The sequence below is a fragment of the Scyliorhinus canicula genome, chromosome 11 (assembly GCF_902713615.1).
Source record: "Scyliorhinus canicula chromosome 11, sScyCan1.1, whole genome shotgun sequence".
NCBI lineage: Eukaryota > Metazoa > Chordata > Chondrichthyes > Carcharhiniformes > Scyliorhinidae > Scyliorhinus > Scyliorhinus canicula.
The window spans coordinates 100,515,599-100,542,394 of record NC_052156.1 but is presented as its reverse complement, the minus strand read 5'-3'; the positions used below and the strand labels follow the sequence as shown (position 1 = coordinate 100,542,394).

The 26,796-nt window shown below is 46.9% G+C and overlaps 1 protein-coding gene across 2 annotated transcripts in view; it reads left to right on the top strand.

The window, feature by feature from the left end:
- The window catches only part of cfap54 (cilia and flagella associated protein 54), a 763,542-nt gene that overhangs the window by 546,253 nt on the left and 190,493 nt on the right, over positions 1 to 26,796 (top strand). For both annotated transcript variants that reach the window (XM_038810895.1, XM_038810894.1), the window contains 2 exons: positions 8,303 to 8,472; positions 16,660 to 16,780. In XM_038810895.1, the coding sequence (XP_038666823.1) occupies positions 8,303 to 8,472; positions 16,660 to 16,780 (291 nt within the window). The remainder of the gene's footprint in view (positions 1 to 8,302; positions 8,473 to 16,659; positions 16,781 to 26,796) is intronic.

Sequence of the window (26,796 nt, the reverse complement as noted above, 5' to 3'; positions counted from 1 at the left end):
GTGAAAATGAGAGATGGAAATGGCAAGATGCGGGAACCATGGATGACGGGTGGAATTGTGAGACTAGCTAAGATGAAAAAGGAAGCATACATAAGATCGAGGCGACTCAAAACTGATGAAGCTTTGGAGGAATATCGGGAAAGTAGGACAAATCTCAAGCGCGCAATAAGGAGGGCTAAAAGGGGTCATGAAATATCTTTGGCTAACAGGGTTAAGGAAAATCCCAAAGCCTTTTATTCGTATATAAGGAGCAAGAGGGTAACTAGAGAAAGGATTGGCCCACTCAAAGACAAAAGAGGGAATTTATATGTGGAGTCAGAGGAAATGAGTGAGCTTCTTAATGAGTACTTTACATCGGCATTCACCAAGGAGAGGGACATGATGGATGTTGAGGCTAGGGATGGATGTTTAAATACTCTAGGTCATGTCGGCATAAGAAAGGGGGAGGTTTTGGGTATTCTAAAAGGCATTAAGGTGGACAAGTCCCCAGGACCGGATGGGATCTATCCCAGGTTCATGAGGGAAGCGAGGGACAAAATAGCTGGGGCCTTAACAGATATCTTTGCAGCATCCTTGAGCACGGGTGAGGTCCTGGAGGACTGGAGAATTGATAATGTTGTCCCTTTGTTTAAGAAGGGTAGCAGGGATAATCCAGGGAATTATAGACCTGTGAGCTTGACGTCAGCGGTAGGCAAACTGTTGGAGAAGATACTGAGGGGTAGGATCTATTCACATTTGGAAGAAAATAGACTTATCAGTGATAGGCAGCATGGTTGTGTGCAGGGAAGGTCATGTCTTACAAACCTAATAGAATTCTTTGAGGAAGTGACAAAGTTAATTGATGAGGGAAGGGCTGTAGATGTCATATACATGGACTTCAGTAAAGCATTTGATACAGTTTCCCATGGCAGGTTGATGGAAAAAGTGAAGTCGTATGGGGTTCAGGGTGTACTAGCTAGATGGATAAAGAACTGGCTGGAGAACAGGAGACAGAGAGTAGTGGTGGAAGGGAGTGTCTCAAAATGGAGAAAGGTGACTAGTGGTGTTCCACAGTGATCCGTGCTCGGACCACAGTTGTTTGTGATATACATAAATGATCTGGACGAAGGTATAAGTGGTCTGATGAGCAAGTTTGCAGATGATACTAAGATTGGTGGAGTTGCAGACAGCGAGGCGGACTGTCAGAGAATACAGCAAAATATAGATAGATTGGAGAGTTGGGCAGAGAAATGGCAGATGAAGTACATTCCAGGCAAATGTGAGGTGATGCATTTTGGAAGATCTGACTCAAGAGCAGACTATATGGTCAATGGAAGGGTCCTGGGGAAAATTGATGTACAGAGAGATCTGGGAGTTCAGGTCCATTGTGCCCTGAAGGTGGCAACGCTGGTAGATAGAGTGGTCAAGAAGGCATACAACATGCTTGCCTTCATCAGACGGGGTATCGAGTACAAGAGTCGGCAGGTCATGTTACAGTTGTATCGGACTTTGGTTAGGCCACATTTGGAATACTGCGTGCAGTTCTGGTCGCCACATCACCAGAAGGATGTGGATGCTTTAGAGAGGGTGCAGAGGAGGTTCACCAGGATGTTGCCTGGTATGGAGGGTGCTAGCTATGAAGAAAGGTTGAGTAGATTAGGATTGTTTTCATTGGAAAGACGGAGGTTGAGGGGGGACCTGATTGAGGTCTACAAAATAATGAGAGGTATGGACAGGGTGGATAGCAACAAGCTTTTTCCAAGAGTGGGGGTGTCAATTACAAGGGGTCCCAATTTCAAGGTGAGAGGGGAAAATTTTAAGGGAGATGTGCGTGGAAGGTCTTTTACGCGGTGGGTGCCTGGAATGCTTTGCCAGCGGAGGTGGTAGAGGCGGGCACGATAGCATCATTTAAGATGCATCTGGACAGATATATGAACGGGTGGGGAACAGAGAGAAGTAGACCTTGGAAAATAAGCATCAGGTTTAGATAAAGGATCTGGATCGGCGCAGGCTGGGAGGGCCGAAGGGCCTGTTCCTGTGCTGTAATTTTCTTTGTTCTTTGTTCTATCCCTGGCCCTGGCACCCGGGAGACAACATACCTTCCGGGGGTCTCGCTCGCGACCACAGAATCTCCTATCTATTCCCCTAACTATTGAGTCTCCTATCACTATTGTTTTTCGATTATCCCCCCTTCCCTTCTGAGCCCCAGAGCCAGACTCAGTGCCAGAGATCTGGCCGCTAGGGCCTTCCCCCGGTAGGACATCCCCCCCGACAGCATCCAAAACGGTATACTTGTTTTGAAGGGGAACGGCCACGAGGGATCCCTGCACTGTCTGCCTGTTCGTTTTCCTTCCCCTCACTGTAACCCAGCTACTCTTGTCCTGTACCTTGGGTGTGGCTACCTCGCTGTAACTCTTCTCTGATCCGAAGTTCCTCCAGCTCCAGTTCCCTAACACGGTAATGTTACATCGTGTACCTTGTGTTGCCCTATTATGTATTTTATTTTCATGTACTTAAAGATCGGTTGAGCTGATCGCAGAAAAATACTTTTCACTGTAACTCGGTACTCGTGACAATAAACAAAATCCAGATACCTAAATGGGATGGGAATGGAGGGATACCGATCCCGGAAGTGCAGAAGATTTTCATTTAGACAGGCATCATGATTGGTGCAGGTTTGGCGGGCAGAAGGGCCTGTTGCTGTGCTGTACTGTTGTTTGTTCTTATTGGGCTGGGCAAGAATGTGGAGTTGATATTAAAATGAGATGAGCAATGACCTTGTTGAATGGCAGAACATGCTTGAGGGGCTGACTGCACACTCCTACTCCTAATTTTTATCTTCATATATTCACATTTTTCATGGTGTCAATGAGACATATAGAATGGTGCAGGTGTGAAATTGGACAAAAAACTTTTCTGTTTTAAAAACTTTTTATTCTCCACGTTTTCATATTTTTCATCAAACAACAACAGAAAAACAAACCAGAAACAGCCCATCAATATACAGTCTGATACATCCATTTGTACATTCCAAAAATAAGTTAACAACAAAACAGGGGAAAGTGAACCAACCCTCCGCACCCCCCCCCCCCCCCACACTGTTCAAATACAACAAATTCCCGAAAGTGCATGATTAGCAATCCCCATGAATTGTAGAACCCCTCCTTTGCGCCCCCCTCAGCTAAAATCTCACCTTCTCCAAGGTCAGGGATTCCAGTCGGGTTCACGCACCACGCCAAGGCACAGGGTGGAGAAGCTGACCTCCATCCCAGCAGGACCCGCCTCTGGGCAACCAGCGAGGCGAAGGCTAAGATATTTGCCCTGCACCCGCCTGCAACTCGGGCCAGTCCAACACCCTGAAAATGGCCTCCCGAGGACCCGGTTCCACGTCCACATGTAGAACCCCCGAGATAATGCTGAAGAGCTCCCTGCAATACTTCTTCAACTTTGGGCAGAGGTGAGAGAGCAGGGCGAGAAGTTGAAGGAGATGGAGGAGGTCGTGTCGCAGCACAGTGACCAGCTCACCTCGATGGGGGACGAGCTGCGGAGGGTGGTGGAAGCCAACAGAGGGCTCCGAGCAAAACTTGAGCTTTGCCACAGCTACTCTCTCCTCCACCAATGACTTCAATGTGACCACTATCTCCTTCCTCAAAGCCTCCATGTGCCTCGCAAACTGCTTTTCCAGCTCCACCGCCATCATCTTGGTCATCTTCTCCACTGTCAGTAGTGCAGCCCCACCATGCGGTCCGGCCTCCTACATCTTGTCAGCGCTTTTGCCCGTCTTCTCATTCAATGGCAAGTCTGCGTTTTCTCCCATCCTCGTGCTTGTCACATCCCTTAACGGCTTATTATTTTTCCTTTATCTCACTCTTCCTTCCTTCTTCAATCTCAAATTTCTTTAAAACTTCTTTCTCTTTTTTTTGTATACCTCCAGAATTTCCCTGGGATCGGGCTCAGTCTTCTTACCACATTCTAGGCACAGTAAGAAGTCTGACAACACCAGGTTAAAGTCCAACAGGTTTGTTTCAAACACGAGCTTTCGGAGCACTGCTCCTTCCTCAGGTGAATGGAGAGGTATGTTCCAGAAACATTGTCTATATAAATACCTCTCCATTCACCTGAGGAAGGAGCTGCGCTCCGAAAGCTCGTGTTTGAAACAAACCTGTTGGACTTTAACCTGGTGTTGTAAGACTTCTTACTGTGCTCACCCCAGTCCAACGCCGGCATCTCCACATCACATTCTAGGCGGGAGCCATCCGATGTGGGACATCTCACCTACATCATGCACTGGCTTCGGGCCTGCCGTCTTGGCCTCCACTTGGCTCTGCCCCCTCTGCTTCCTTTAAGTTTTCAGGAGAGTGAAAAAACAAAAAAAAATTCTCACTTCCTCTCCGTGCTCTTTGAGGCCTTCAGCTTTCAGGATGCTCCTTGGGGAAACAGTCGCGATCCCCGCTCCTCCTCCACGTGCAGCCGTCCCCCGCCAAACCCACCGGGACCAGTCATTCCCCTCCCGCTTTTTCAACCCCCCAGCTCTGCTAAATGGAGCTTTGATGCTGTCACAGGGCGAGGGAGGCAGGGCCGACCCTGGAGAGGTTTTTTTTTTCCCCCCAAAAAAACATTGCAGTGAACCCCTGAAAAAGACTGCGATACCGCAAACCGGCGGGAGCTTCTTCTAAACGCGACCGCTCCGCTCGCAGACGCCACCAGAAGTCGGCCTGTCTCAAAGTTTGTGGTAGTGCCCCCCTCCCTATCGCCTCCTCAAACATCCCCAGCTTGAGCGGCGCCAACCTGTCTTGGAACTTCTCATAATAATCCACTGGAAATCCATCTGGCCCTGCCACCTTCCCCGCTTGCATGCTCCCAATTGCTTCTTTTACCTCCAGTTCCCCCACCAGCCCCTCCAACCTGGCCCTATCCCACCCCGCCACCCCACCCCTCCCCAACCTCAGGTACTCCAACCCTTCCAGGATCTCTCTCGTCCCTCGTTCCTCTTTCGGTGACTCCAACCGATACAGTTTTTCATAAAATTCCTCAATTACCTTATTGGTCTGCTCTGGAGGCGTCACCAACTTCTCATAATAATCCACTGGATTATTCCCTGTCCTATTTAGCACCTGGACTATCTCCCTCGTCGCCGCCTCCCTCCGGAGCTGGCCTGCCTTCTCCCCATGTTCATAAACTGCTCCCCTCACCCACATCAGTTGGCGCACCGCCTTTCCCGTAGACAACCGGTCAAACCTAGCCTGGAGCTTTTTCCTCCTGCCTGAAGGGTCGGATCTGCATCTCCTGCACACCTCCTGTCCATCTCTAATATCTCTACTCCCAACCTTTGATGCTCCTTCCTCTCTTTATTCAACTTGGCCTTAAACAATGTGACCTACACCCTCACTACAACATTCAGCGTCTCCCACACCACCGTGATACTCCCCCCGTACAGTTAAATCCTACATACTCCTCAATCACATTCCCAGTCTTATCACAAAAGCTTTGGTCCTCCAACATCCAACCCCGCATCCATTCTCCACTCTGGTCTCTGGGCTACCCCTCTTTCCAGGACCACATCCACCCAATGCGACACATGGTCTGAAATCACTGTTGCAGAATACTCTGATCCCCTTAATTCCAACCAACAATGCCTTCCCGACCACAAAAAAGTCTATCCTCGAATACGGCTTGTGAACTGGGGAATGGAATGAGTACTACTGTTCCCTCGGGTGCAAAAACCTCCACGGGTCCACCCCTCCCATCTCCCTCATAAGCCCGACCAGTGCTTTGGCCTTGGGCCCTCCACCTCTTCAGGCAGACCCACAATTCTTAAGTTGTGCCATCTAGACCTATTTTCCAGATCCTCCACCTTCGCACTCAGTCCTTTGTTGGCATCCATCACCTTTCACAGTTCCTCACCCATTGAGGTGAGCTGATCACTATGTTGCGACAAGGCCTCCTCCACCACCTTCAGCTTCTCACCTTGCTCCCGCACCTCGGCCGATGTCTTTGACAACTTCACCGGGGCTCCTCCACCAATGCCTTTATTGCTGCCATCATTTCCTTCCTCATCACCTCCCTGTGTTTTGACAAATTGCTTCTCAAATTCCCGGCCATCACCTCGGTCATCTACTGTGACCCAGCAATCCAGCCTCCACCATCTTTCCTGCTGCCGTTCGCTCGATGGTGAACCTTTGCTTGCCCCCTTCTTCCTGATGGCTTTCTTCTGGTTTTTAGACATCCTCCTCCTTCCTTATGTCTTCCAGCACCTGCTCGTTTAAAAACTGCCCCTGGGACTTGTCATAATATACACACAATTATATGATGGTGCATAGACAGACACTGACTGACACACTGAAAGACTAATCAACACACAGAACACAGCAGCCAATCACCAGACAGGACACGGCCACTATAAAGTCAGAGGGCACTAGTTTTCCCACTCATTCGGGATGCAGCCTCTGAGACAGCCAGAGCCCGTAATCAGTAACACAAACATCTACCATGTGCTAGCAGTATAGTCTGGTCAGGTTAGCCTCAGGTCTCCAGTGTCTAACATAGTGTTGACCCACAGTGCAAGTATGTTTAACAGCTCATAGTTAAATAAAATAAAGTTGTACTTATACAAGTGTTGGTAGCCTGTCTCACTCACTGCTCTGGTAAACGCAGTCCTCACAGGCCCAGCATACCCAACACATCAGGACTCGGTATTAAATTCCAAAAAACCGAGCCTCGAGCAGGAGCTATCCAATGTGCGACCTCCTCCTACATGCTGCAACTGGAGGTCCCCAAAAAACATTTCTGATTCTAATTGAGAAGTCACTCTGTTAAAAGTCAGACCAAGGAAGGCAATCTCCTAATCCTCTCTAATCCTTAAAGGCTGGTTTAGCTCAGTGGGCTAGACAGCTGGTGTGTGATGCAGAACAAGACCAGCTTACCCGAACAGGCACTGGAATGTGGCGACTCGGGGTTTTTCACAGTAACTTCATACTTGTGACAATAAAAGGTTATTATTATATAAAGGCCTGCAGAAGAGCTCCCATTTATTCTTAATGCCAACAAAATCCAGTGCCCATTCGCATAACCATAACCATGTTCCTCATGTTTTAGAAACCCCAACAGGACATGCACATACAGCATGTTCACTGCCTTTCCAAATTGTTGCAGTTTTTGTTTGTTTCAGTTTGGCAGTTTCAGTTTCTCCCCCAAAATTTCCCAGTTTATTTGTGGTGGGCTTTTCAGGGAGTTTCCCGCCGGCTTTGCCAGCGAGTTCCCCACCGCTATTCAATGACACTGAGTCACTTTTTTGGGCCCTGTGTAGTTTCTCACCAGTTGAGGCCACACTCAGAATTTTTTTTAGCTCCGGGGTGCTGAACTCCGAGATCGGGCCACCATTTTGAAACGGTGTCTCAATCCCAAAGTGAGCTTGTGGGTCCCCCACACCCCCCACACATGGGCAATGCCACCCCCCACATGGATGTTACCCCACACACCCCAAATGATGACAACCCGCTAAGGGATCCCTGGGGGGTATCCCCTCTTCAGGCCCCTCTCCCCAAGCCCCCTTACAGAACCCCCTTCCTTCTAGGAGCCCCACCCATCACCTCCCAACTACCCAGAGGACTCTACTTACCTGCCCTGCACACTCGAACCCTTCATACACCCCCTACCTCTCATTTTATGGACATGGCCCTCCTTGCACCCAGGCACCCTAGCACTGCCACTCTGGCACCCAGGCAGTGTTCCAGGGTGGCAGTGCCAAGGTGCCAGCTGGGCAATGCCAAGATGTCTGCGTTCCAGGGGGAGGGCCAGGGAGCCACCCTGCACTTACTCTGACCACCGAGGAGGCCCGGGATACCCCCCCCCAGATGCCATTCCATCTGGTCCACGTTTGTGTGGAAGAGCACTGATCAACGCCCGGCTGCAGCCACCCTGGGGAGACTGAAGAATCACGGGAGGCTGCTGGATCCCGTGCAGGTAGGTCAGAAGTAGGTTTACGACCCACTTCCGGGAGCGTCATTCGGTCATGGCCATTTGGGTAAGGGTTCCAACTCAGACGTTTCGTGGGACTCTGGAGAAGGCACGGAGGCTGTCAAGAGGCTCGCTGAAGGGCTTTCCCAGCATTCTCAGGCCACATTGCACTCAAGCGGGAGCCCCATGCAGCCGTAGATTCGAGCCCGAGATCTTTCAAAATGAAGTTAAGTAAAATGTTTGTCTGTACACATGTGACTGGCAGATCAATGACCTGTTTTCCTTCTTTCATACTTTTCATTGTCTTTATTTTGCAATTCCATTGGTATGGTTTCTGTCCTTAATGATTGATCATTTTATGTTGCAGGAGTTCATGTTGTCAGAAGCTCAAAACAAGTTGAACATTTTCATGGACACTATCAAGCTTGAATATAATGTTGTATTAGCTAATCTTGCACCTGCTGAACTAGAGATGACCATTGATGCTAAATGTCAGGCTGCAGCCATTGCTTTACAAAGGTTGCAGCTAGCATTCAGGTATATTATTTTTTTTTACAAACATTTTATTCCCGCATTTATGGTTTTATAACAATAAAAGATACAAATACAAATGTAAACATAGTTCAGTGGATAACACATCCCTCTATCTCCCACTGTTCCCGCCTAATCTAGACACAAAAATAGCCTGACACGCCCCATACACCCCCCCTTTCTCCCTAATCCCCCCCTTATTGAATTTGCTGGCATTTTAGTTTTCTCCAAAGAAGTCGATAAACGGCTGCCACCTCCGAATGAACCCTAACTTTGATCCTCTCAGGGGCCACCCTCGTTTTTAGTGGCGTGGAGATGACATCCGCAAATCTCTGCCAGAATCCCCTAAGCTACGGGCATGCCCAAAACATGTGGACATGGTTTGCGGGCCCTCCCTGCATACCTCACACACCTGTTCTCTAACTCAAAAAACCTGCTCATCCGGACCACCGTCATGTGTGCCTGGTGGACCACCTTTAATTGTATCAGGCTGAGCCTGGCACATGATGTGTTGACTCTGCTCAGAGAATCCCCCACACACCCGCCTTTAGCTCCTTTCCCAACTCATCTTCCCATTTACGTTTTATCTCACCTATCTGGGTTTCCTCCCACTCCTTCCTCTCCCCCACTCCCGTTCTAGAAACTACCTTGTCCTGTATCCTCTGCGGCGGTCGAAGCAGAAAGGTCAAAACCTGCCTTTGCACAAAATCCTTCACCTGCAGATACCTACTCTCTGCCACCTCCAAAACCCCCCATCCAGTCTCCCCGGGATAAACCGGTGATTACCACAAATTGGAGCCCATACCGACGTTCCCTCCACTCCCATATGCTTCCGCCACTGCTCCCAAATTCTCAGGGCCGCCACTACCACCAAGCCTGTGGAGCAGTGGGCCGATGAGAAAGGCCCCAAACTTACATGAGGCCGCCTCCACCCGCTCCAACACCGACCCCTCCCTACAACCCACTTCCTCATCATGGCTATATTTACCGCCCAGTAGTAGTTCCTAAAGTTTGGTAGTGCCAGCCCTCCCTCCTACTTGGCTCCGCTCCAACAGTACTTTCTTTACTTGCGGGGATTTACCCGCCCACACAAACCCAGAAATCACCCTATTCACCCGCTTAAAACAATATAAAAATAGAGAGGCACTGGAAAACAAACAAAAACCTCGGGAAAACCGTCACCTTTAGGGTCTGTACCCTCCCCGCCAGTGACAGTGGGAGCATGTCCCACCTCCGAAAGTCCTCCTTCATTTGTTCAACTAATCGGCCCAGATTTAATTTATGTAGCTGCTCCCAAACCAGTGCCACCTGAATACCCAAGTAGCAAAATCTCCCTCCCACCACCTTAAATGGCAACTCAGATGGAGCAATGGCTACATCTGAACTAAACACAGTTCAACCACATTGAGGAGCACATGTAAGTCCAGGGTCAGGAGTTTTGGTGAAGGGGATGAGACCAGATTCAAGGGGCTGGAAACGGGTGATGATCTTGGGGGATACTTCCAATGGGCTCAGTGACTCAGAAAAGAAATCCCACGCCCTCCTGGACATCACCCCATATAGCTAAAGCTGTCAGGCTTCCCACATAGTGTGGGCCTCACACGGCCACATGTAAAATACTGGTGATGGTGGGATGAGGCCAATAGTTCAAGGCCAGACAATGCCTCTTCCACCAATTGTAAAATTTCAGACATGTCTGGGGCAAGTAACCTGCCCCTGAGTAACAAGTATACCGTTTTGGATACTTGTGGGGGGGACGACTTACCAGGGGTAAGCCATGAGGTACGGGACTCTAGCACGGAGTCTGTCCCTGTTGCTCAGAAGGGAAGGGGGCAAAGGAGTAGAACATTAGTAATTGGGGACTCAATAGTCTGGGGCACAGATAGGAGATTTTGTGGGAGCGAGAGAGACTCACGTTTGGTATGTTGCCTCCCAGGTGCAAGGGTAAGTGATGTCTCGGATCGTGTTTTTCGGGTCCTTAAGGGAGAAGGGGAGCAGCCCCAAGTCGTAGTCCACATTGGCACTAACGACAGAGGTAGGAAAGGGGACAAGGATGTCAGGCAGGCCTTTAGGGAGCTAGGATGGAAGCTCAGAGTGAGAACAAACAGTTGTTATCTCTGGGTTGTTGCCCGTGCCACGTGATAGTGAGACGAGGAATAGGGAGAGAAAGCAATTAAACACATGGCTACAGGGATGGTGCAGGCGGGAGGGATTCAGATTTCTGGATAACTGGGGCTCTTTCTGGGGAAGATGGGACCTCTATAGACAGGATGGTCTACATCTGAACCTAAGGGGCACCAATATCCTGGGGGGGAGATTTGTTAGTACTCTTTGGGGGGGTTTAAACTAATTCAGCAGGGGCATGGGAACCTGGATTGCAGTTTTGGTGTACGGGAGATTGAGAGTAGAGAGGTCAGGAGCACAGATTTGACTTCGCAAGAGGGTGCCAGTGTTCAGGTCGGTGGTTTGAAGTGTGTCTATTTCAATGCCAGGAGTATACAAAATAAGGTAGGGGAACTGGCAGCATGGGTTGGTACCTGGGACTTCGATGTTGTGGCCATTTCAGAGACATGGATAGAGCAGGGACAGGAATGGTTGTTGCAGGTTCCGGGGTTTAGGTGTTTTAGTAAGGTCAGAGAAGGGGGCAAAAGAGGGGGAGGTGTGGCGCTGCTAGTCAAGGACAGTATTACGGTGGCAGAAAGGATGCAAGATGGGGACTCTTCCGAGGTAGTATGGGCTGAGGTTAGAAACAGGAAAGGAGAGGTCACACTGCTGGGAGTTTTCTATAGGCCACCTAATAGTTCTAGAGATGTAGAGGAAAGGATGGCGAAGATGATTCTGGAAAAGAGCGAAAGTAACAGGGTAGTTGTTATGGGAGACTTTAACTTTCCTAATATTGACTGGAAAAGATATAGTTTGAGTACATTGGATGGGTCGTTCTTTGTACAATGTGTGCAGGAGGGTTTTCTGACACAATATGTTGACAGGCCAACAAGAGGTGAGGCCACATTGGATTTGGTTTTGAACCAGGCCAGGTGTTAGATCTGGAGGTAGGTGAACACTTTGGAGACAGTGACCACAATTCGGTGACCTTTACATTAGTGATGGAAAGGGATAAGTATACCCCGCAGGGCAAGAGTTATAGCTGGGGGAAGGGCAATTATGATGCCATTAGACATGACTTAGGATGTGTAGGTTGGAGAAGTAGGCTGCAAGGGTTGGGCACACTGGATATGTGGAGCTTGTTCAAGGAACAGCTATTGCGTGTTCTTGATCAGTACGTACCAGTCAGACAGGGAGGAAAGGGTAGAGCGAGGGAACCGTGGTTTACCAAAGAAGTGGAATCTCTTGTTAAGAGGAAAAAGGAGGCCTATGTGAAGATGAGGCGTGAAGTTTCAGTTGGGGCGCTTGATAGTTACAGGGAAGCGAGGAAGGATCTAAAGAGAGAGCTAAGACGAGCAAGGAGGGGACATGAGAAGTCTTTGGCAGGTAGGATCAAGGAAAACCCAAAAGTTTTCTATAGGTATGTCAGGAATAAAAGAATGACTAGGGTAAGAGTAGGGCCAGTCAAGGACAGTGGTGGGAAGTTGTGTGTGGAGGCTGAGGAGATAAGCGAGATACTAAATGAATACTTTTCGTCAGTATTCACTCAGGAAAAAGATAATATTGTGGAGGAGAATGCTGAGACCCAGGCTATTAGAATAGATGGCATTGAGGTGCGTAGGGAAGAAGTGTTGGCAATTCTGGACAAGGTGAAAATAGGTAAGTCCCCGGGGCCTGATGGGATTTATCCTAGGATTCTCTGGGAAGCCAGGGAAGAGATTGCTGAGCCTTTGGCTTTGATTTTTAGGTCATCATTGGCTACAGGAATAGTGCCAGAGGACTGGAGGATAGCAAATGTGGTCCCTTTGTTCAAGAAGGGGAGTAGAGATAACCCCGGTAACTATAGGCCGGTGAGCCTAACGTCTGTGGTGGGTAAAGTCTTGGAGAGGATTTTAAAAGATACGATTTATAATCATGTAGATAGGAATAATATGATTAGGGATAGTCAGCATGGTTTTGTGAAGGGTAGGTCATGCCTCACAAACCTTATCGAGTTTTTTGAGAAGGTGACTGAACAGGTGGACGAGGGTAGAGCAGTTGATGTGGTGTATATGGATTTCAATAAAGCGTTTGATAAGGTTCCCCACGGTCGGCTATTGCAGAAAATACGGAGGCTGGGGATTGAGGGTGATTTAGAGATGTGGATCAGAAATTGGCTAGTTGAAAGAAGACAGAGAGTGGTGGTTGATGGGAAATGTTCAGAATGGAGTTCAGTTATGAGTGGCGTACCACAAGGATCTGTTCTGGGGCCGTTGCTGTTTGTCATTTTTATAAATGACCTAGAGGAGGACGCAGAAGGATGGGTGAGTAAATTTGCAGACGACACTAAAGTCGGTGGAGTTGTAGACAGTGCAGAAGGATGTTGCAGGTTACAGAGGGACATAGATAAGCTGCAGAGCTGGGCTGAGAGGTGGCAAATGGAGTTTAATGTGGAGAAGTGTGAGGTGATTCACTTTGGAAAGAATAACAGGAATGAGGAATATTTGGTTAATGGTAAAATTCTTGGTAGTGTGGATGAGCAGAGGGATCTCGGTGTCCATGTACATAGATCCCTGAAAGTTGCCACCCAGGTTGATAGGGTTGTGAAGAAGGCCTATGGTGTGTTGGCCTTTATTGGTAGAGGGATTGAGTTCCGGAGCCATGAGGTCATGTTGCAGTTGTACAAAACTCTAGTACGGCCGCATTTGGAGTATTGCGTACAGTTCTGGTCGCCTCATTATAGGAAGGATGTGGAAGCTTTGGAACGGGTGCAGAGGAGATTTACCAGGATGTTGCCTGGTATGGAGGGAAAATCTTATGAGGAAAGGCTGATGGACTTGAGGTTGTTTTCGTTAGAGAGAAGAAGGTTAAGAGGTGACTTAATAGAGGCATACAAAATGATCAGAGGGTTAGATAGGGTGGACAGCGAGAGCCTTCTCCCGCGGAAGGAGGTGGCTAGCACGAGGGGACATAGCCTTAAATTGAGGGGTAATAGATATAGGACAGAGGTCAGAGGTGGGTTTTTTACGCAAAGAGTGGTGAGGCCGTGGAATGCCCTACCTGCAACAGTAGTGAACTCGCCAACATTGAGGGCATTTAAAAGTTTATTGGATAAGCATATGGATGATAAGGGCATAGTGTAGGTTAGATGGCCTTTAGTTTTTTCCATGTCGGTGCAACATCGAGGGCCGAAGGGCCTGTACTGCGCTGTATCGTTCAATGTTCTATGTTCTAAGTGGTGGGTGGTGGGAAAGCCAGCCAATGGACACGTTAACCATGAGATTTTACTTTGAGAGACAGAATTTCTTAAATGTTGGTATATCAATAAAATCTGTGTTGGACTGTTGAGTCTTTATTTCAAACAACAACAAGATAGCACCTTTAATGTAATAAACTGTTCCAAGGTATTATAAAACAAAATAGGATATTGAGCCGCATAATTTCCAAGGGTTGTTGCATTGATCCATAGATACATAGAAGATAGGAGCAGGAAGAGGCCTTTTGGCCCTTCAAGCCCGCTCCTCCATTTATCACGATAATGGTTGTTCATCCAACTCATTAAACCTAATCCTGTGTTATGGGCCAGGGTTTAGAAAACTCCAAAGTGTATCACCTGACCAACAACTGTTTATTGAATTTGGCTAGGATGAGCACAAGAGACTGCCTTTCAGTTGTTATTCAACAGAGCTTTTAGGCTCTTTTAATCAAAAAACAAGATTTATTCTACAAATTTAGTTAACATTTGTATAAACACAGACAGTAATATTTTTTATCAACTGCAAACATAAAGACCCACACAGTTACAATAATCTATGTATAACTCTTAACGAATTCCCCTTAACAAAATCCAAGTAAAACCAGAAACCCCTTTTCAAAGGCGTGGGCCAGCACACGGCATTCTGACTGGTATAAGACTTGTTATTGATACCCTGTTCACCTTTTCAAACAGCAGGTTTGAATTGCTTCCAGAAAGCAATCATTTCTTCTAAGTTACCAAGTAGACTGGAAACAGCTTTTAAAATGAAGTTAGAGAGTCACTTCTTTCAACCTGTGATAAGGGTGGACAAGATTGTCTTATCAACCATCTGATACGACAAAAACATTTCTTAAAGGGACACTCACATGACACCTGCTTTCTCCCCATAACCTTTGATCCCATTCTCCCCGTGTGCTATATCTAGCCATCTCTTGAATATATTCAATGTTTTAGCATCAACTACTTCCTGTGGTAATGAATTCCACAGGCTCACCACTCTTTGGGTGAAGAATTGTCTCCTCATCTCTGTCCGAAATGGTTTATCCCGAATCTTCAGACTGTGACCCTGTCTAGTCCTGTTAGAATTTTGTAAGTCTCTATGACGTTCCCCCTCATTCTTTTGAACTCCAGCGAGAACAATCCTAACCTAGTCAATCTCTCCTCATATGACACTCCCGCCATCCCTGGAATCATTCTGGTAAACCTTCGCTGCACTCCCTCGAGAGCAAGAACATCCTTCCTCAGAAAAGGAGACCAAAACTGCACACAATATTCTTGGTGTGGCCCTGTATAATTGCAACAACACATCCCTGCCTCTGTACTCAAAACCTCTTGCAATGAAGGCCAACATACCATTAGCCTTCTTTACCGGCTGCTGCACCTGCATGCTTACCTTCAGCGAATGGTGCACAAGGACACCCAGGTGCCACTGCACAATCCCCTCTCCCAATTTACAACCATTCAGGTAGTAATCTGCCTTCCTGTTTTTGCTTCCAAAGTGAATAACCTCACACTTATCCAAATTATACTGCATCTGCCATTGATTTGCCCACTCTCCCAACCTGTCCAGATCATGCTGTAGGATCCCTGCATCCTCGTCACAGTTCACCCTCCCACCCAATTTGATATATAATGTTCGAGGCACTATATAAAAACAACTTGTTGTTGTGGAAGTGTATGTATTTCAAATAAATAACTGATCCCATTTTGTCCTTGTTCTTACTGATTTATATTTAGTATTATGGAATTATTTCTCTGTTTCAGTAAAATGTAAAATATTCCTCTTCTTCATGTGACTAAATAGAGGCTGAGTTCCAATTTTTTCTCATGCACGCTGTTTGACTAATGTTACAGAAGGATTTTAGCTTTGCTGTATTTCATGAATTAAGATGAAATGTAGTTTTTAAAAACTTTCTCTGCAAGATGACATGTGAACAATAGACAATGGGGATAGGGTGGAGGTGTTGACCTTGGGTAATGTGCTCTTTCCAAGAGCCGGTGCAGACTCGATGGGCTGAATGGCCTCCTTCTGCACTGTAAATTCTATGATAAAATGGTTTCAGGAACTTATCCAATCCATGTCCATTCTTGTGGGTTGTGATTTACGCCTTCTCTTTTGAGTGAAGCACTCATTGAAAGGCAGCAAGATTCTTCTCTAAAGATGTTGATGGGCTCCATTAGCATCCTGAAGGGTCAACTACAACTTTAATTCATGTGGGAAATATATTTTAGTTTCCTTTGCATGCCAACCTGGCAGCCAGCAGATCCAAGTTCTTACCAGACCCAGAAGGATGAGTTAATAATTTGCTGTGTGAAATATTGAGAATCAGAGTGTACAATGGAGAAAACATTTCCATTCTGGATACTTAGATATCTCAAAAAATATATTCACACTTCATTGGGGCAGCACGGTAGCATGGTGGTTAGCATAAATGCTTCACAGCTCCAGGGTCCCAGGTTCGATTCTTGGCTGGGTCACTGTCTGTGCGGAGTCTGCACGTCCTCCCCATGTGTGCGTGGGTTTCCTCCGGGTTCTCCGGTTTCCTCCCACAGTCCAAAGATGTGCGGGTTAGGTGGATTGGCCATGCTAAATTGCCCATAGTGTCGTTGGGTTATGGGTATAGGGTGGATACGTGGGTTTGAGTACGGTGATCATGGCTCGGCACAACATCGAGGGCCGAAGGGCCTGTTCTGTGCTGTACTGTTCTATGTTCTATGTTCTATTTTGTCCTTGCTGTCATTCAGCTTATGTTTGACATTATACGTGGTCATTCTGAGTATGAACAGAATGTTTCATCAAACTGGGACTCAAATATTGCTTTAAGTCATTTGTTACCGTTGTCCGTTCTTTACAGTGCTGCCATTGCATTATCTGCAATTCAACTCTTAAAAAGATCCAAAATCTTGGTGACACAGAAACAATATTTTACAAAGAACCCTTCAACAGCATTCAAGAACACAATGAAAACGAACACTGTAAGTTAGGTAAAAATTTGTATAGCATTTGTGCATCAATTTCTTTCCAAAGAAAATCCCAAAATCTAATGTAAATATTAATGCAAACATTTTACATTGTTTACTTCCATGTAAAGCACATTGGAATCTTATTCGCCGGGTTTGGCTACTGAAGTGGGTAGCTCGAGTCAGAAAATTCCCTGACTTGTTGAACACACACTGGATTGGGGTGGGAAGTGCTGGTACAGGATGAAGGCACATGAAATGGGGCCCACCAACCAGGAGCTGGGCAAGTACTGAGGCAAGTTGATTAGAAGGCCCACCTTGGTTTGCCTTCATCCCATTTGTTTTAGAGGTTGTTTGGGCCTCCTGAACTCATCAATCACACCCTCTCATCTCAACACTCACCTCCCATGGTCCTTCATCTCTCCACGCCACTCATAGTCCCCATATTGCCCCCACGCCCTCCTCAGACCTTCCATGCCAACTTACCAAGTATCTGCCATGGCCAAACCTCAGGATCCATGTTGGTATGACAAAAAGTACATTTGTAACAACCTAGTACAGCTTTCAGTCAGAGACATTTTATAATGAAAAAATTCCATTTCAGAAAACCCATTCAACTTTTTAAAATCTCCACAAGTGGCTAATCTCTTATAAAATAAGAAGCAAACATCTATTCAGCGCACACATTAAACACAGATAATCCTTTCACAGGTAAAAGGAAGTTATTACAATGTGAACTCAGAACCCCTTGCTGAGATAATTAATTCTTTGCACACTTAGTCACATATTCATGGTGACACAAGAATAGTTCCTGGGAAATGTTAACAAAGAACTTTTTCGAATCTGCGTGACCAGATGCTGTTACTTTTTCTAACCGACCCATGTCTACCAAAACAGTCCAGCAGAGATTTTTTTTTAAACTCTCACTGACAGCCACTGTTTGTTTCTTTTTAAGTACAACAAGGCAGGGAGGTTTATAGTTTCAGATCATGACATTTATGCAGACCTATCTGCCCTCCAAAAGTTTTCATGTATACTCCAGCAATTCACGATTCTCACATGGCGTGTTGAGGCCTTTGTGTGAGAAATTGTCGTATTTTATGTTTTGGGGTTTTTTTGCAGTGAAGTTATTAATACCGAGGTGAAAATGTCCGCCACCCGACTCTGCAAACGCGAGCCTCGATCGGGTGAAGAATTGGGCGTCTGCCTAAAATCGAGTTCTGCGCCCACCGCTGATTCGGGCGCCATGCTCCCAATATTTTTCTATGTGACCCTATTTGAATCTGGACCTTGGTTTCTCTGCCTATCAGTTTTTTTATTACCCTTTCTGTCTTTTGTTTTCGTCCTTGTTTTCTCCTCCTTTGACTCCTGCCATTTCAGTTTAAACCCAGCAGCAACGGCAGCTAAGGGGAGAGAGAAGGCAAACAAAGTTTGAAAAACTGTTAACAATTAGACTGTTGGGGGGGGGGGGGGGGGGGAGTGGCTGCCAAGACCGGGTGGAGTAACGGGGAGCGACTTGGTGACAGCTCTATGGATTTGGGGTGTCCCCCTCGAGATTGAGGGGGCCTGGCTCAGACCGCCATTGCTGCAGTATTTGTTTTAAATACACCCATTTGGTACAAGTTACAGCCCCCGGCTGCTCATTCTGCTAGCTTCACACTATATCTGGTAAATGTTCACAGAGCCTCTGGTCATTTTGGAGCCCACACAGGCCACTCCTCTGGAAACCCTCAGACCCAGCTGACCCATCAACGGGATGGGTGTGGCCAAGCTCAATCAGTGACATGCCAAGTGTTGGCACTCCTCAGTGCACTCATCAGAGGTGCAGCCCATTGCAGGGGAATAGCAGAGCTCACCACAAACCAAGGACACAAGGGCCTGGATTCTCCATGAGATAATGCCGGAATCGTGAAACGTGAAGGGCGGGAGAATCGGCTCCGATGCCGAAATCGGGCCTGATGCCGGTTTCTTGCAGAATCGGCATTCTCCGGCCCCCCCAAAACTGACAAAATCACGGCGCCTGACGAATGATTCTCCGGCGCCTCGGCTGGGACAAATTCCCGACGGCATGTTTCTAGTGTGGTATAAAAAAATCTAGCCCCTTGTGTGCTGGCTGAGGCGGCTGAGAGAGGAGGTGGCATGAAGGGACACTGGCCATGCTTCCTATGGGGGGGTGGCGGCTGGTGTGGGGGGAACAGACCGAGCAGCCGGGGAGCCCCCCAATAGTTTTAAGTAATGGGTTAAGAGACATTCCAATTAGTTGTCCCATTTATGTTAAGTATCCAATAATTGACACTGATATGTAAAGAGGCTTCAGGTGGCCTTTGTGTCAGGTGATGTGATGTTAGAGTTTTATGCAGAGTCCGTTGAAGTGAAAGAAAGGTGTTGGTGAACAGGAGCAGAACTTTTGACTCTTTATACAACAGCAGCAAAATGTCTAACAAATGGTAGCAGAGGATGGTTGCTGTGCAAATGTGAAGGGTTGAAAAATACAACTTTTCCAGACCAAACCAAGGAGTGAGTGAGAAGAAAAAAAAACAGATATATGGCTGAACCTAGGATAAAGATGTCTGGATATGACTACCCCACCCCTTATTTTCTGAAAGGAGATCGTACGACCAATGGAGAATTGCAGTAATTATGTGGACTAAGGTAACTACCTTGGGAAAGAGAAAACAAGGTATGGTATTGGCTCTTTCTCTACCTTATGACAGTAAAATCCGCAGCAAGTGTTTTCTGAGCTGGAATTGGAAGAGTTGGACTCAGAAGAAGGTCTGCAGACTCTATTATATCATACGGATAAGGTTTATAAGAAGGATGACTTGTTAAATGCATATGAAGCATGGTCGGATTTTGATAGGCTCCGGAAAATAGAGGATTTCTCCATTGAAGACTATATAATGGAATTTGGCAGACTAAAAGGCTGCAGAGACACAACCTGGAATGTCCACAGTCTGTGTCGGCCTTTAAATTACTTGACTGTGCCAGAGTGAGCAACATGGATAGGCTCCTGGTTTTGACAGGAGTTCAGTTTGCGGATAAGGATACCTTATTCGATCAGATGACAGAAGCTTTAAAAATGTTTCTGGGGAAACATTCGATTCCGATGGCTCTGAAGACCCAAATAGGTCAGTCTGCAATAAAGCAGAATATGGAAGATACACTATTAACAGGATGGCAAAATTGTACGGCTACGAACATGTCCCAAGACTATAGAAGGAGATCGAGACCTGTAAATTATGAAGACAGAAACCCAGTTAGAATCTACAATAGGAAGATGAACCCCAGAAATGCACGGGGCATTATAAATCGATGTTTTCTTTTTTTAAAGTATTTTTATTAAGGGTTTGCAGAATTTTTCATAATGAAACAGTAATAACCATAATAACGAAACAAACTAGTGCAAAAAGAGATTATACAATAACAATTAAATAGACATTACCCCACGCGACCCAGTCTTCCCATCCCATCCCAATGAAGCACTCCCCCCCCCTCCCCACTCTCTCCCCCACCCCCACCCCCCCACAGATTGCTGCTGCTGACATTTTAATTTTCCCCGAGAAAGTCGATGAAGGGCTGCCACCTCCGAGAGAACCCTAGCGTAGACCCTCTTAAGGCAAACTTTATTTTGTCGAAGCTGAGAAACCCAGCCATGTCGGTAACCCAAGTCTCTACACTCGGGGGCTTCATGTACCTCCACATTAATAAAATCCGTCTCCGGGCTACTAGGGAGGCAAAGGCCAAGATGTCGGCCTCTTTCGCCCCCTGAATTTCCAGGTCTTCTGACACTCCAAAGATCGCTATCTCTGGACTCGGCACCACCCGTGTGTTAAGCACCTTGGACATTGCCCTCGCGAACCCTTGCCAGAACTCTCTAAGCTCCGGGCATGCCCAAAACATGTGGACATGGTTTGCAGGGCTGCTCTTGCACCTCATACAACTGTCTTCTACCCCAAAAACCTTGCTCATTCTTGCTGCCGTCATGTGTGCCCGGTGGACCACCTTAAATTGAATTAGACTGAGCCTGGCACATGATGAAGAGGAATTAACCCTGCCCAGGACCCCTGCCCACAGACCCGCTTCCAACTCCTCACCTAGCTCCTCCTCCCACTTGCCCTTGAGCTCCTCCACCGGGGTTTCCTCTGCCTCCTGTAGTTCCTGGTAGATATCCGACACCTTCCCCTCCCCCACCCAGATGCCGGAGACCACCCTGTCCTGTATCCTCAGTGGCGGCAGCATCGGAAAGGCCACTAACTGTTTCTTCAGGAAGGCTCATACTTGCAGATATTTAAAGGCATTTCCTGGCGGCAGATTAAATTTGTCCTCCAGCACCTTCAAACTGGGAAAGCTTCCATCCATGAACAGATCTCCCATCCTTCTGATGCCTGCCCTCTGCCAGCTCTGAAACCCACCATCCATCCTACTCGGAACAAACCTGTGATTGTGCATATCGGGGTCCAGACTGACGCTCCCTCCACCTTCTTGTACCTCCTCCACTGTCCCCACATCCGCAGTGTCGCCACCACCACCGGACTTGTGAGTAACGTGTCGGCGAGAACACCAAAGGAGCCGTTATCAAAGCTCCCAGACTAGTACCTTTACATGTCGCCGCCTCCAGCTGCCCCCACGCCGCCTCCCCCCCCCCCCCCTCCCCCATCGCCCACTTCCTAATCATAGCTATATTGGCCACCCAATAGTAGTTACGAAAGTTCGGCAGCTCGGGATCGATGACTGTGTTAAAGTCTCCCCCCATGATCAGGTGGTGTGACTCTAAGTCTGGGATTTTGCCTAGCATGCATCTGATCAATTCCACATCATCCCAATTCAGAGCATAGACATTCACAAACACCACCCGGACCCCCTCCCACTTTCAACTCACCATGATATACCTGCCGCCCCTCATCTGCCACAATTCTCCCAGCCTCAAATGCCACACCCTTACTGATCAGAATTGCTGTCCCCCTGGTCTTCGAATCCAGCCGTGAATGGAACACCTGGCCTACCCATCCCTTTCTCAATCTCGTGTGATCTGCGAGCTTTAAATGTGTCTCCTGAAGCATTGCTACGTCTGCCTTTAACCCCTTTAGATGCGTGAACACGCGCGCTCTTCTGACCGGCCCATTCAAACCCCTCACATTCCACGTGATCAGCCTGGACGGGGGGCTACCACCCCCCCCCCCGCCGACTAGCCATCGCCCTTTCTTGGCCAACCTCGAGCGCCCCCACAGGGAGCCGCCGCCCCTGACCCTGAATTGGTACCCCAAAACTGATACCTCCTCTGTCAGCAAAGCAGCATCCCCCCCTCCACTCCCCCCCCCCCCCCAACAGCCCCACGACCCAAAACCCCCCGCCAAGCACCAGCTGGGCACTTGCTCACCACCCACTACGCTCCCGAGAGTCAGCTGACCCATGCTGACTCTGGCAGCTCCCGCCCCTGGCGCCGATCATAGTGCCGTCTCATTGATAAATCAACGTTTTCGATGTGACTCTCAATACCATTATGCTTTCAACTGGCCAACACGTCATAATAGAGTGAAGCGACACATGACATGGAGAGTCAGAAGAAGAAAAAGATTGTGACCAGAAAGAAGGCATTGTCCTATTAACAAGCAGTTTTACGCCGATAATGAGGGTGTTGGTTGCAGAATCCTTCAATTGTGCTGTATTGGACAGTGGCTGCACATCTACTGTGTGTGGGATTGACTGGTTAAAATGTTACCTGTACTCCATGAATGCTGAAATTCGTAACAAGGTTAAGGAATTTGAAAGTTCCGCAGGTTTCAGGTTTGGGGATGATAATACTCTGAAGTCGCTGAAAAGAGTGGTGATCCCTTGCAATATTGCCGGAGTGAATCATTTCATTAGCACGGATGTTGTATCAAGTGATACAACCTTTGCTTCTGAGCAGATTGTCGATGAAGAAAGCACACATGAAACTGGATATGGAACAGGATACGGCAACGGTTTTTGGAAAGATGGTGGACTTACAATTTACACAGTCGGGACACTATTGTATTCCATTATTGACAAATAATGTTTCAAGTAGAGTTGTTAAGGATGTGTTAATGGCAGTTGAAAATGGGACTTTAGCCGATAAAAAGCTTGTTGTATTAAAACTGCAGAAGCAATTTGTGCATTCGGATCCTTGGAGGCTGAAAATTTTATTAAAGGATGCGGTAAGGGATGAAGACTGTACTAAACTGATAGAACAGGTTAGTGATCACTGTGAGGTTTGTAGGAAGTACAGAAGGACATCAGCAGGACCGATAGTAACCCTACCTTTGGCCAGAGGTTTTAACGACATTATGGTCATGGACCTTAAGATCTGGGATGAAGCCAATAATATATTTATTTTGCATTTTGTAGATTTAGTAACCAGATTTAGTCAATCAACAATTGTACAAAGTAAAGAAAAGAGAGTAATTCTGGATCAATTCGTAGAAAAATGGATAGGGACAGGAATGGGTCCACTGGCAAAATTTCTTACAGACAATGGGAGAGAATTTGCTAATGATGAGTTTAGGGATATGTGTGAAAATGTGAATGTCACAGTTATGAATACGGCTGCGGAAAACCCATTTAGTAATGGTGGCTGTGAAAGAAACTGTGCTGTAATCGATGACATGCTCCCGAAACTTTTGGTGGATAGACCGAATTGCAGACTACATTCAGCTTTAGCATGGGCGGTACATGCAAAGAATTCATTGCAGGTGGTTGGGGGCTATAGTCCCTATCAATTAGTGTTTGGTAGAAATCCTAAAATTCCGTCCATTTTGGATGACCAGCCTCCAGCTTGGGAAGGGACTACAATTATCTCTGCCTTTGCTGAGCATTTAAATGCATTTCATTGTGGTCGAAAAGCCTTTTTGGAAGCAGAAGTCTCTGAAAGAATTTGCAGACCTTTAAGGCATAATGTACGGCCGTCAAATACCGTTTTTCAGAGACATAGTATACTATAAGAGAGACAATGTTAATGAATGGAAAGGCCCAAGGAAGATCACAGACATAGATGGCAAAACAATTATTCTGCAACATGGCAATCAAACTGTTAGGATCATATGGGTACAGATTACAAATTTTCAAATTTAGACAGAGCAGATGGACATGACGAGGAACCAGGGTCATCTGGTACGCACGTGTTGCAGAACTATGAGTACCAGTTAACTGATATAGACAGCGTTTCTGTAGATGAATATAACACTTCTGATGAATTAGAACAGGCCATTTTGTCCGAAAGGACAACTGCCAAAAGTTGGTACAAAAGTGACATACTTGCCTGAAGGGTCTAGTCAATGGAAGGATGCAACTGTTATTATTAGAGCAGGCAAGGCCACTGGAAAGTATAAACATTGGTTGAATGTAGAGGATTCAGGGGAGGGAGTCAAGACAATGGATTGGGAACATAAAGTTCAAACATGGAGGGCACAGAAACGCAGTGCCAGTTCAGATAGTACATCGGATAGTGAACAGGTCCGCAGGAAAAGGTCAAGAACTATTGAAAGGTCACCAACAGCATAAGGGAAAGATCAAGCGGTGGCAGTACAGAACGAGAAATCAGGCGGGAGAGGGGACGTAGTTTATCAAGGTCTAGGAACATGAGTAAGACTACGAATACTACTAGGAGTAGAAGCCCACATGCACGTGAGATTTTGGTGTCATCCATTAAATTAGATGAAAAAGTTATCAAAGATGCCAAACAGCAAGAACGGCATAGTTGGAGTGAATTTGGGGTATACACGGAAGTACCAGATAGGGGACAAAGAGCTCTATCCAATAGATGGATTTGCACAGAAAAGGTTCTTCTGGATGGAACTTATAAGGCAAAGGCCAGGCTTGTGGCAAGGGGATTTGAAGAAAACTTGGAAGATCAGGATTTAAGGGTAGATTCACCAACGGCAGGAAAGGTTATTTTAAAGAACTTAGTGGCTCTATTAGCCACAAAGGCATGGGAATGCAATCTATAGATATAAAAGATGCCTTCTTGCAGGGGCATCAGCTCCAGAGAGACATTTTTCTCCGTCCTCCTAAAGAGGCAGCTAACACAGAAGGGGTACTTTGGAGGTTGAACTAATGTGTATATGGATTAAATGATGCGTCTAGAGTCTGGTATTTTTCGGTTTAGAATTAGAATTAGAATTAGAACAGTACAGCACAGAACAGGCCCTTCGGCCCTCGATGTTGTGCCGAGCAATGATCGCCCTACTTAAACCCACGTAACCCGTAACCCAACAATCCCCCCAATAACCTTACACTACGGGCAATTTAGCATGGCCAATCCACCTAACCCGCACATCTTTGGACTGTGGGAGGAAACCGGAGCACCCGGAGGAAACCCACGCACACACGGGGAGGACGTGCAGACTCCACACAGACAGTGACCCAGCCGGGAATCGAACCTGGGACCCTGGAGCTGTGAAGCATTGATGCTAACCACCATGCTACCGTGAGGTTTACTGACCAAGGATCAGTTTTGTTAAAGTTAGGCATCTGCCAGTTGAAAGCAGATCCGGCAATGTTTTACTGGCACTATAAAGGAAATCTTTCTGGCATCTTTTATGATGCATGTCGATGATTTTTTGTGGGGTGGGACTAGTGATTTTGAAGCTATCGTAATCTCTGGTTTGAGAAAAGAATTCAGGGTTGAAAGTCAGGCTTCTGGTGCATTTAAATATATTGGATTGGAAATCGGACAGACAAAGTTAGGGTCAATTTTACGTCAGCAATCTTATCTGGAAAGCACCGGCCCAATAGCAATTAGTCGTGGCCGGGTTTCACAAAAGACGCAATGGTTTCAAAGATGGAAAAAGAGCAACTGCAAAGTTTAATTGGGCAACTGAATTGGTTGGGTAGACAGACATGATCGGACATGAGTTTTGATGTCTTCGAATTGAGTACAAAAATGAGTACAAAGTGGAAGACTTAGATTACCCAATTATTTTTTCCAATTAAGGGGCAATTTAGCATGGCCAATCCACCTACTCTGCACATTTTTGGGTTGTGGGGGCGGAACCCACGCAGACACGGGGAGAATGTGCAAACTCCACACGGACAGTGACCCAGAGCCGGGATCGAACCTGGGACCTCAGCGCCGTGAGGCGGTTGTGCTAACCACTAGGCCACCGTGCTGCCCTACAAAGTGGAAGACATAATAAGAGCAAATAAAGCGTTGGCCAAACTAAAAATGCAGGAGTGTGTTTTGAGGTTCCCAGCTTTCGGTGACGTTAGGCACTTGAAACTCATATTTTATAGTGATGCGTCCTATGCAAATTCATGTGATGGGGTTTCAATTGCAGGAGGTTTTCTAATTTTCCTTTTGGGGAACAATGGTAAATGTTGCCCTCTTGTGTGGGAAACAAAGAAAATAAGGAGAGGAGTCAAAAGCACTTTGGCTGCTGAGACGTTAAGGCTTTTCGAGGCGGTGGATATGGCCTTTTATATATCTCAGATATTAACAGAAATTTTGGGTTGACAGAAATTGAATGGGGCTTTGGGTAATATACCTATTGACTGTCACATCGGCAATAAATCCCTGTGAGAAAATGTGCAAATTGTCAATGAAAAAAGGTTAAGTATGGATATTGCAAGTCTGAAGCAGATGTTGGACAGAGAGGAGACTGTTAAGTAATGGGTTAAGAGACATTCCAATTAGTTGTCTCATTTATGTTAACTATCCAACAACTGACACTGATATGTAAAGGGGCTTCAGGTGGCCTTTGTGTCAGGTGATGTGATGTTCGAGTTTTGTGCAGAGTCTGTTGAAGTGAAAAGAAGCAGAACTTTTGACTCTTTATACAACAGCAGCTGAACATCTAACAAACAGGACAGGGGCAGTGCCGACGCACTGAGCCCCATTATGGTGGCCATCTTGCTGATCACCCACCCCAGCCCCTGGGTGCAAGCAGAGAAAACGGCCCCCCCACCCTGATCACCCCACCCAACCAGCGACACCCACAGAGAGACCAGCCAGGGACACCCCAGTGAGGGCAGTGCCATCAAACGGTGTCCCTAGCAGCAGGGACGGGCGCCAGGAC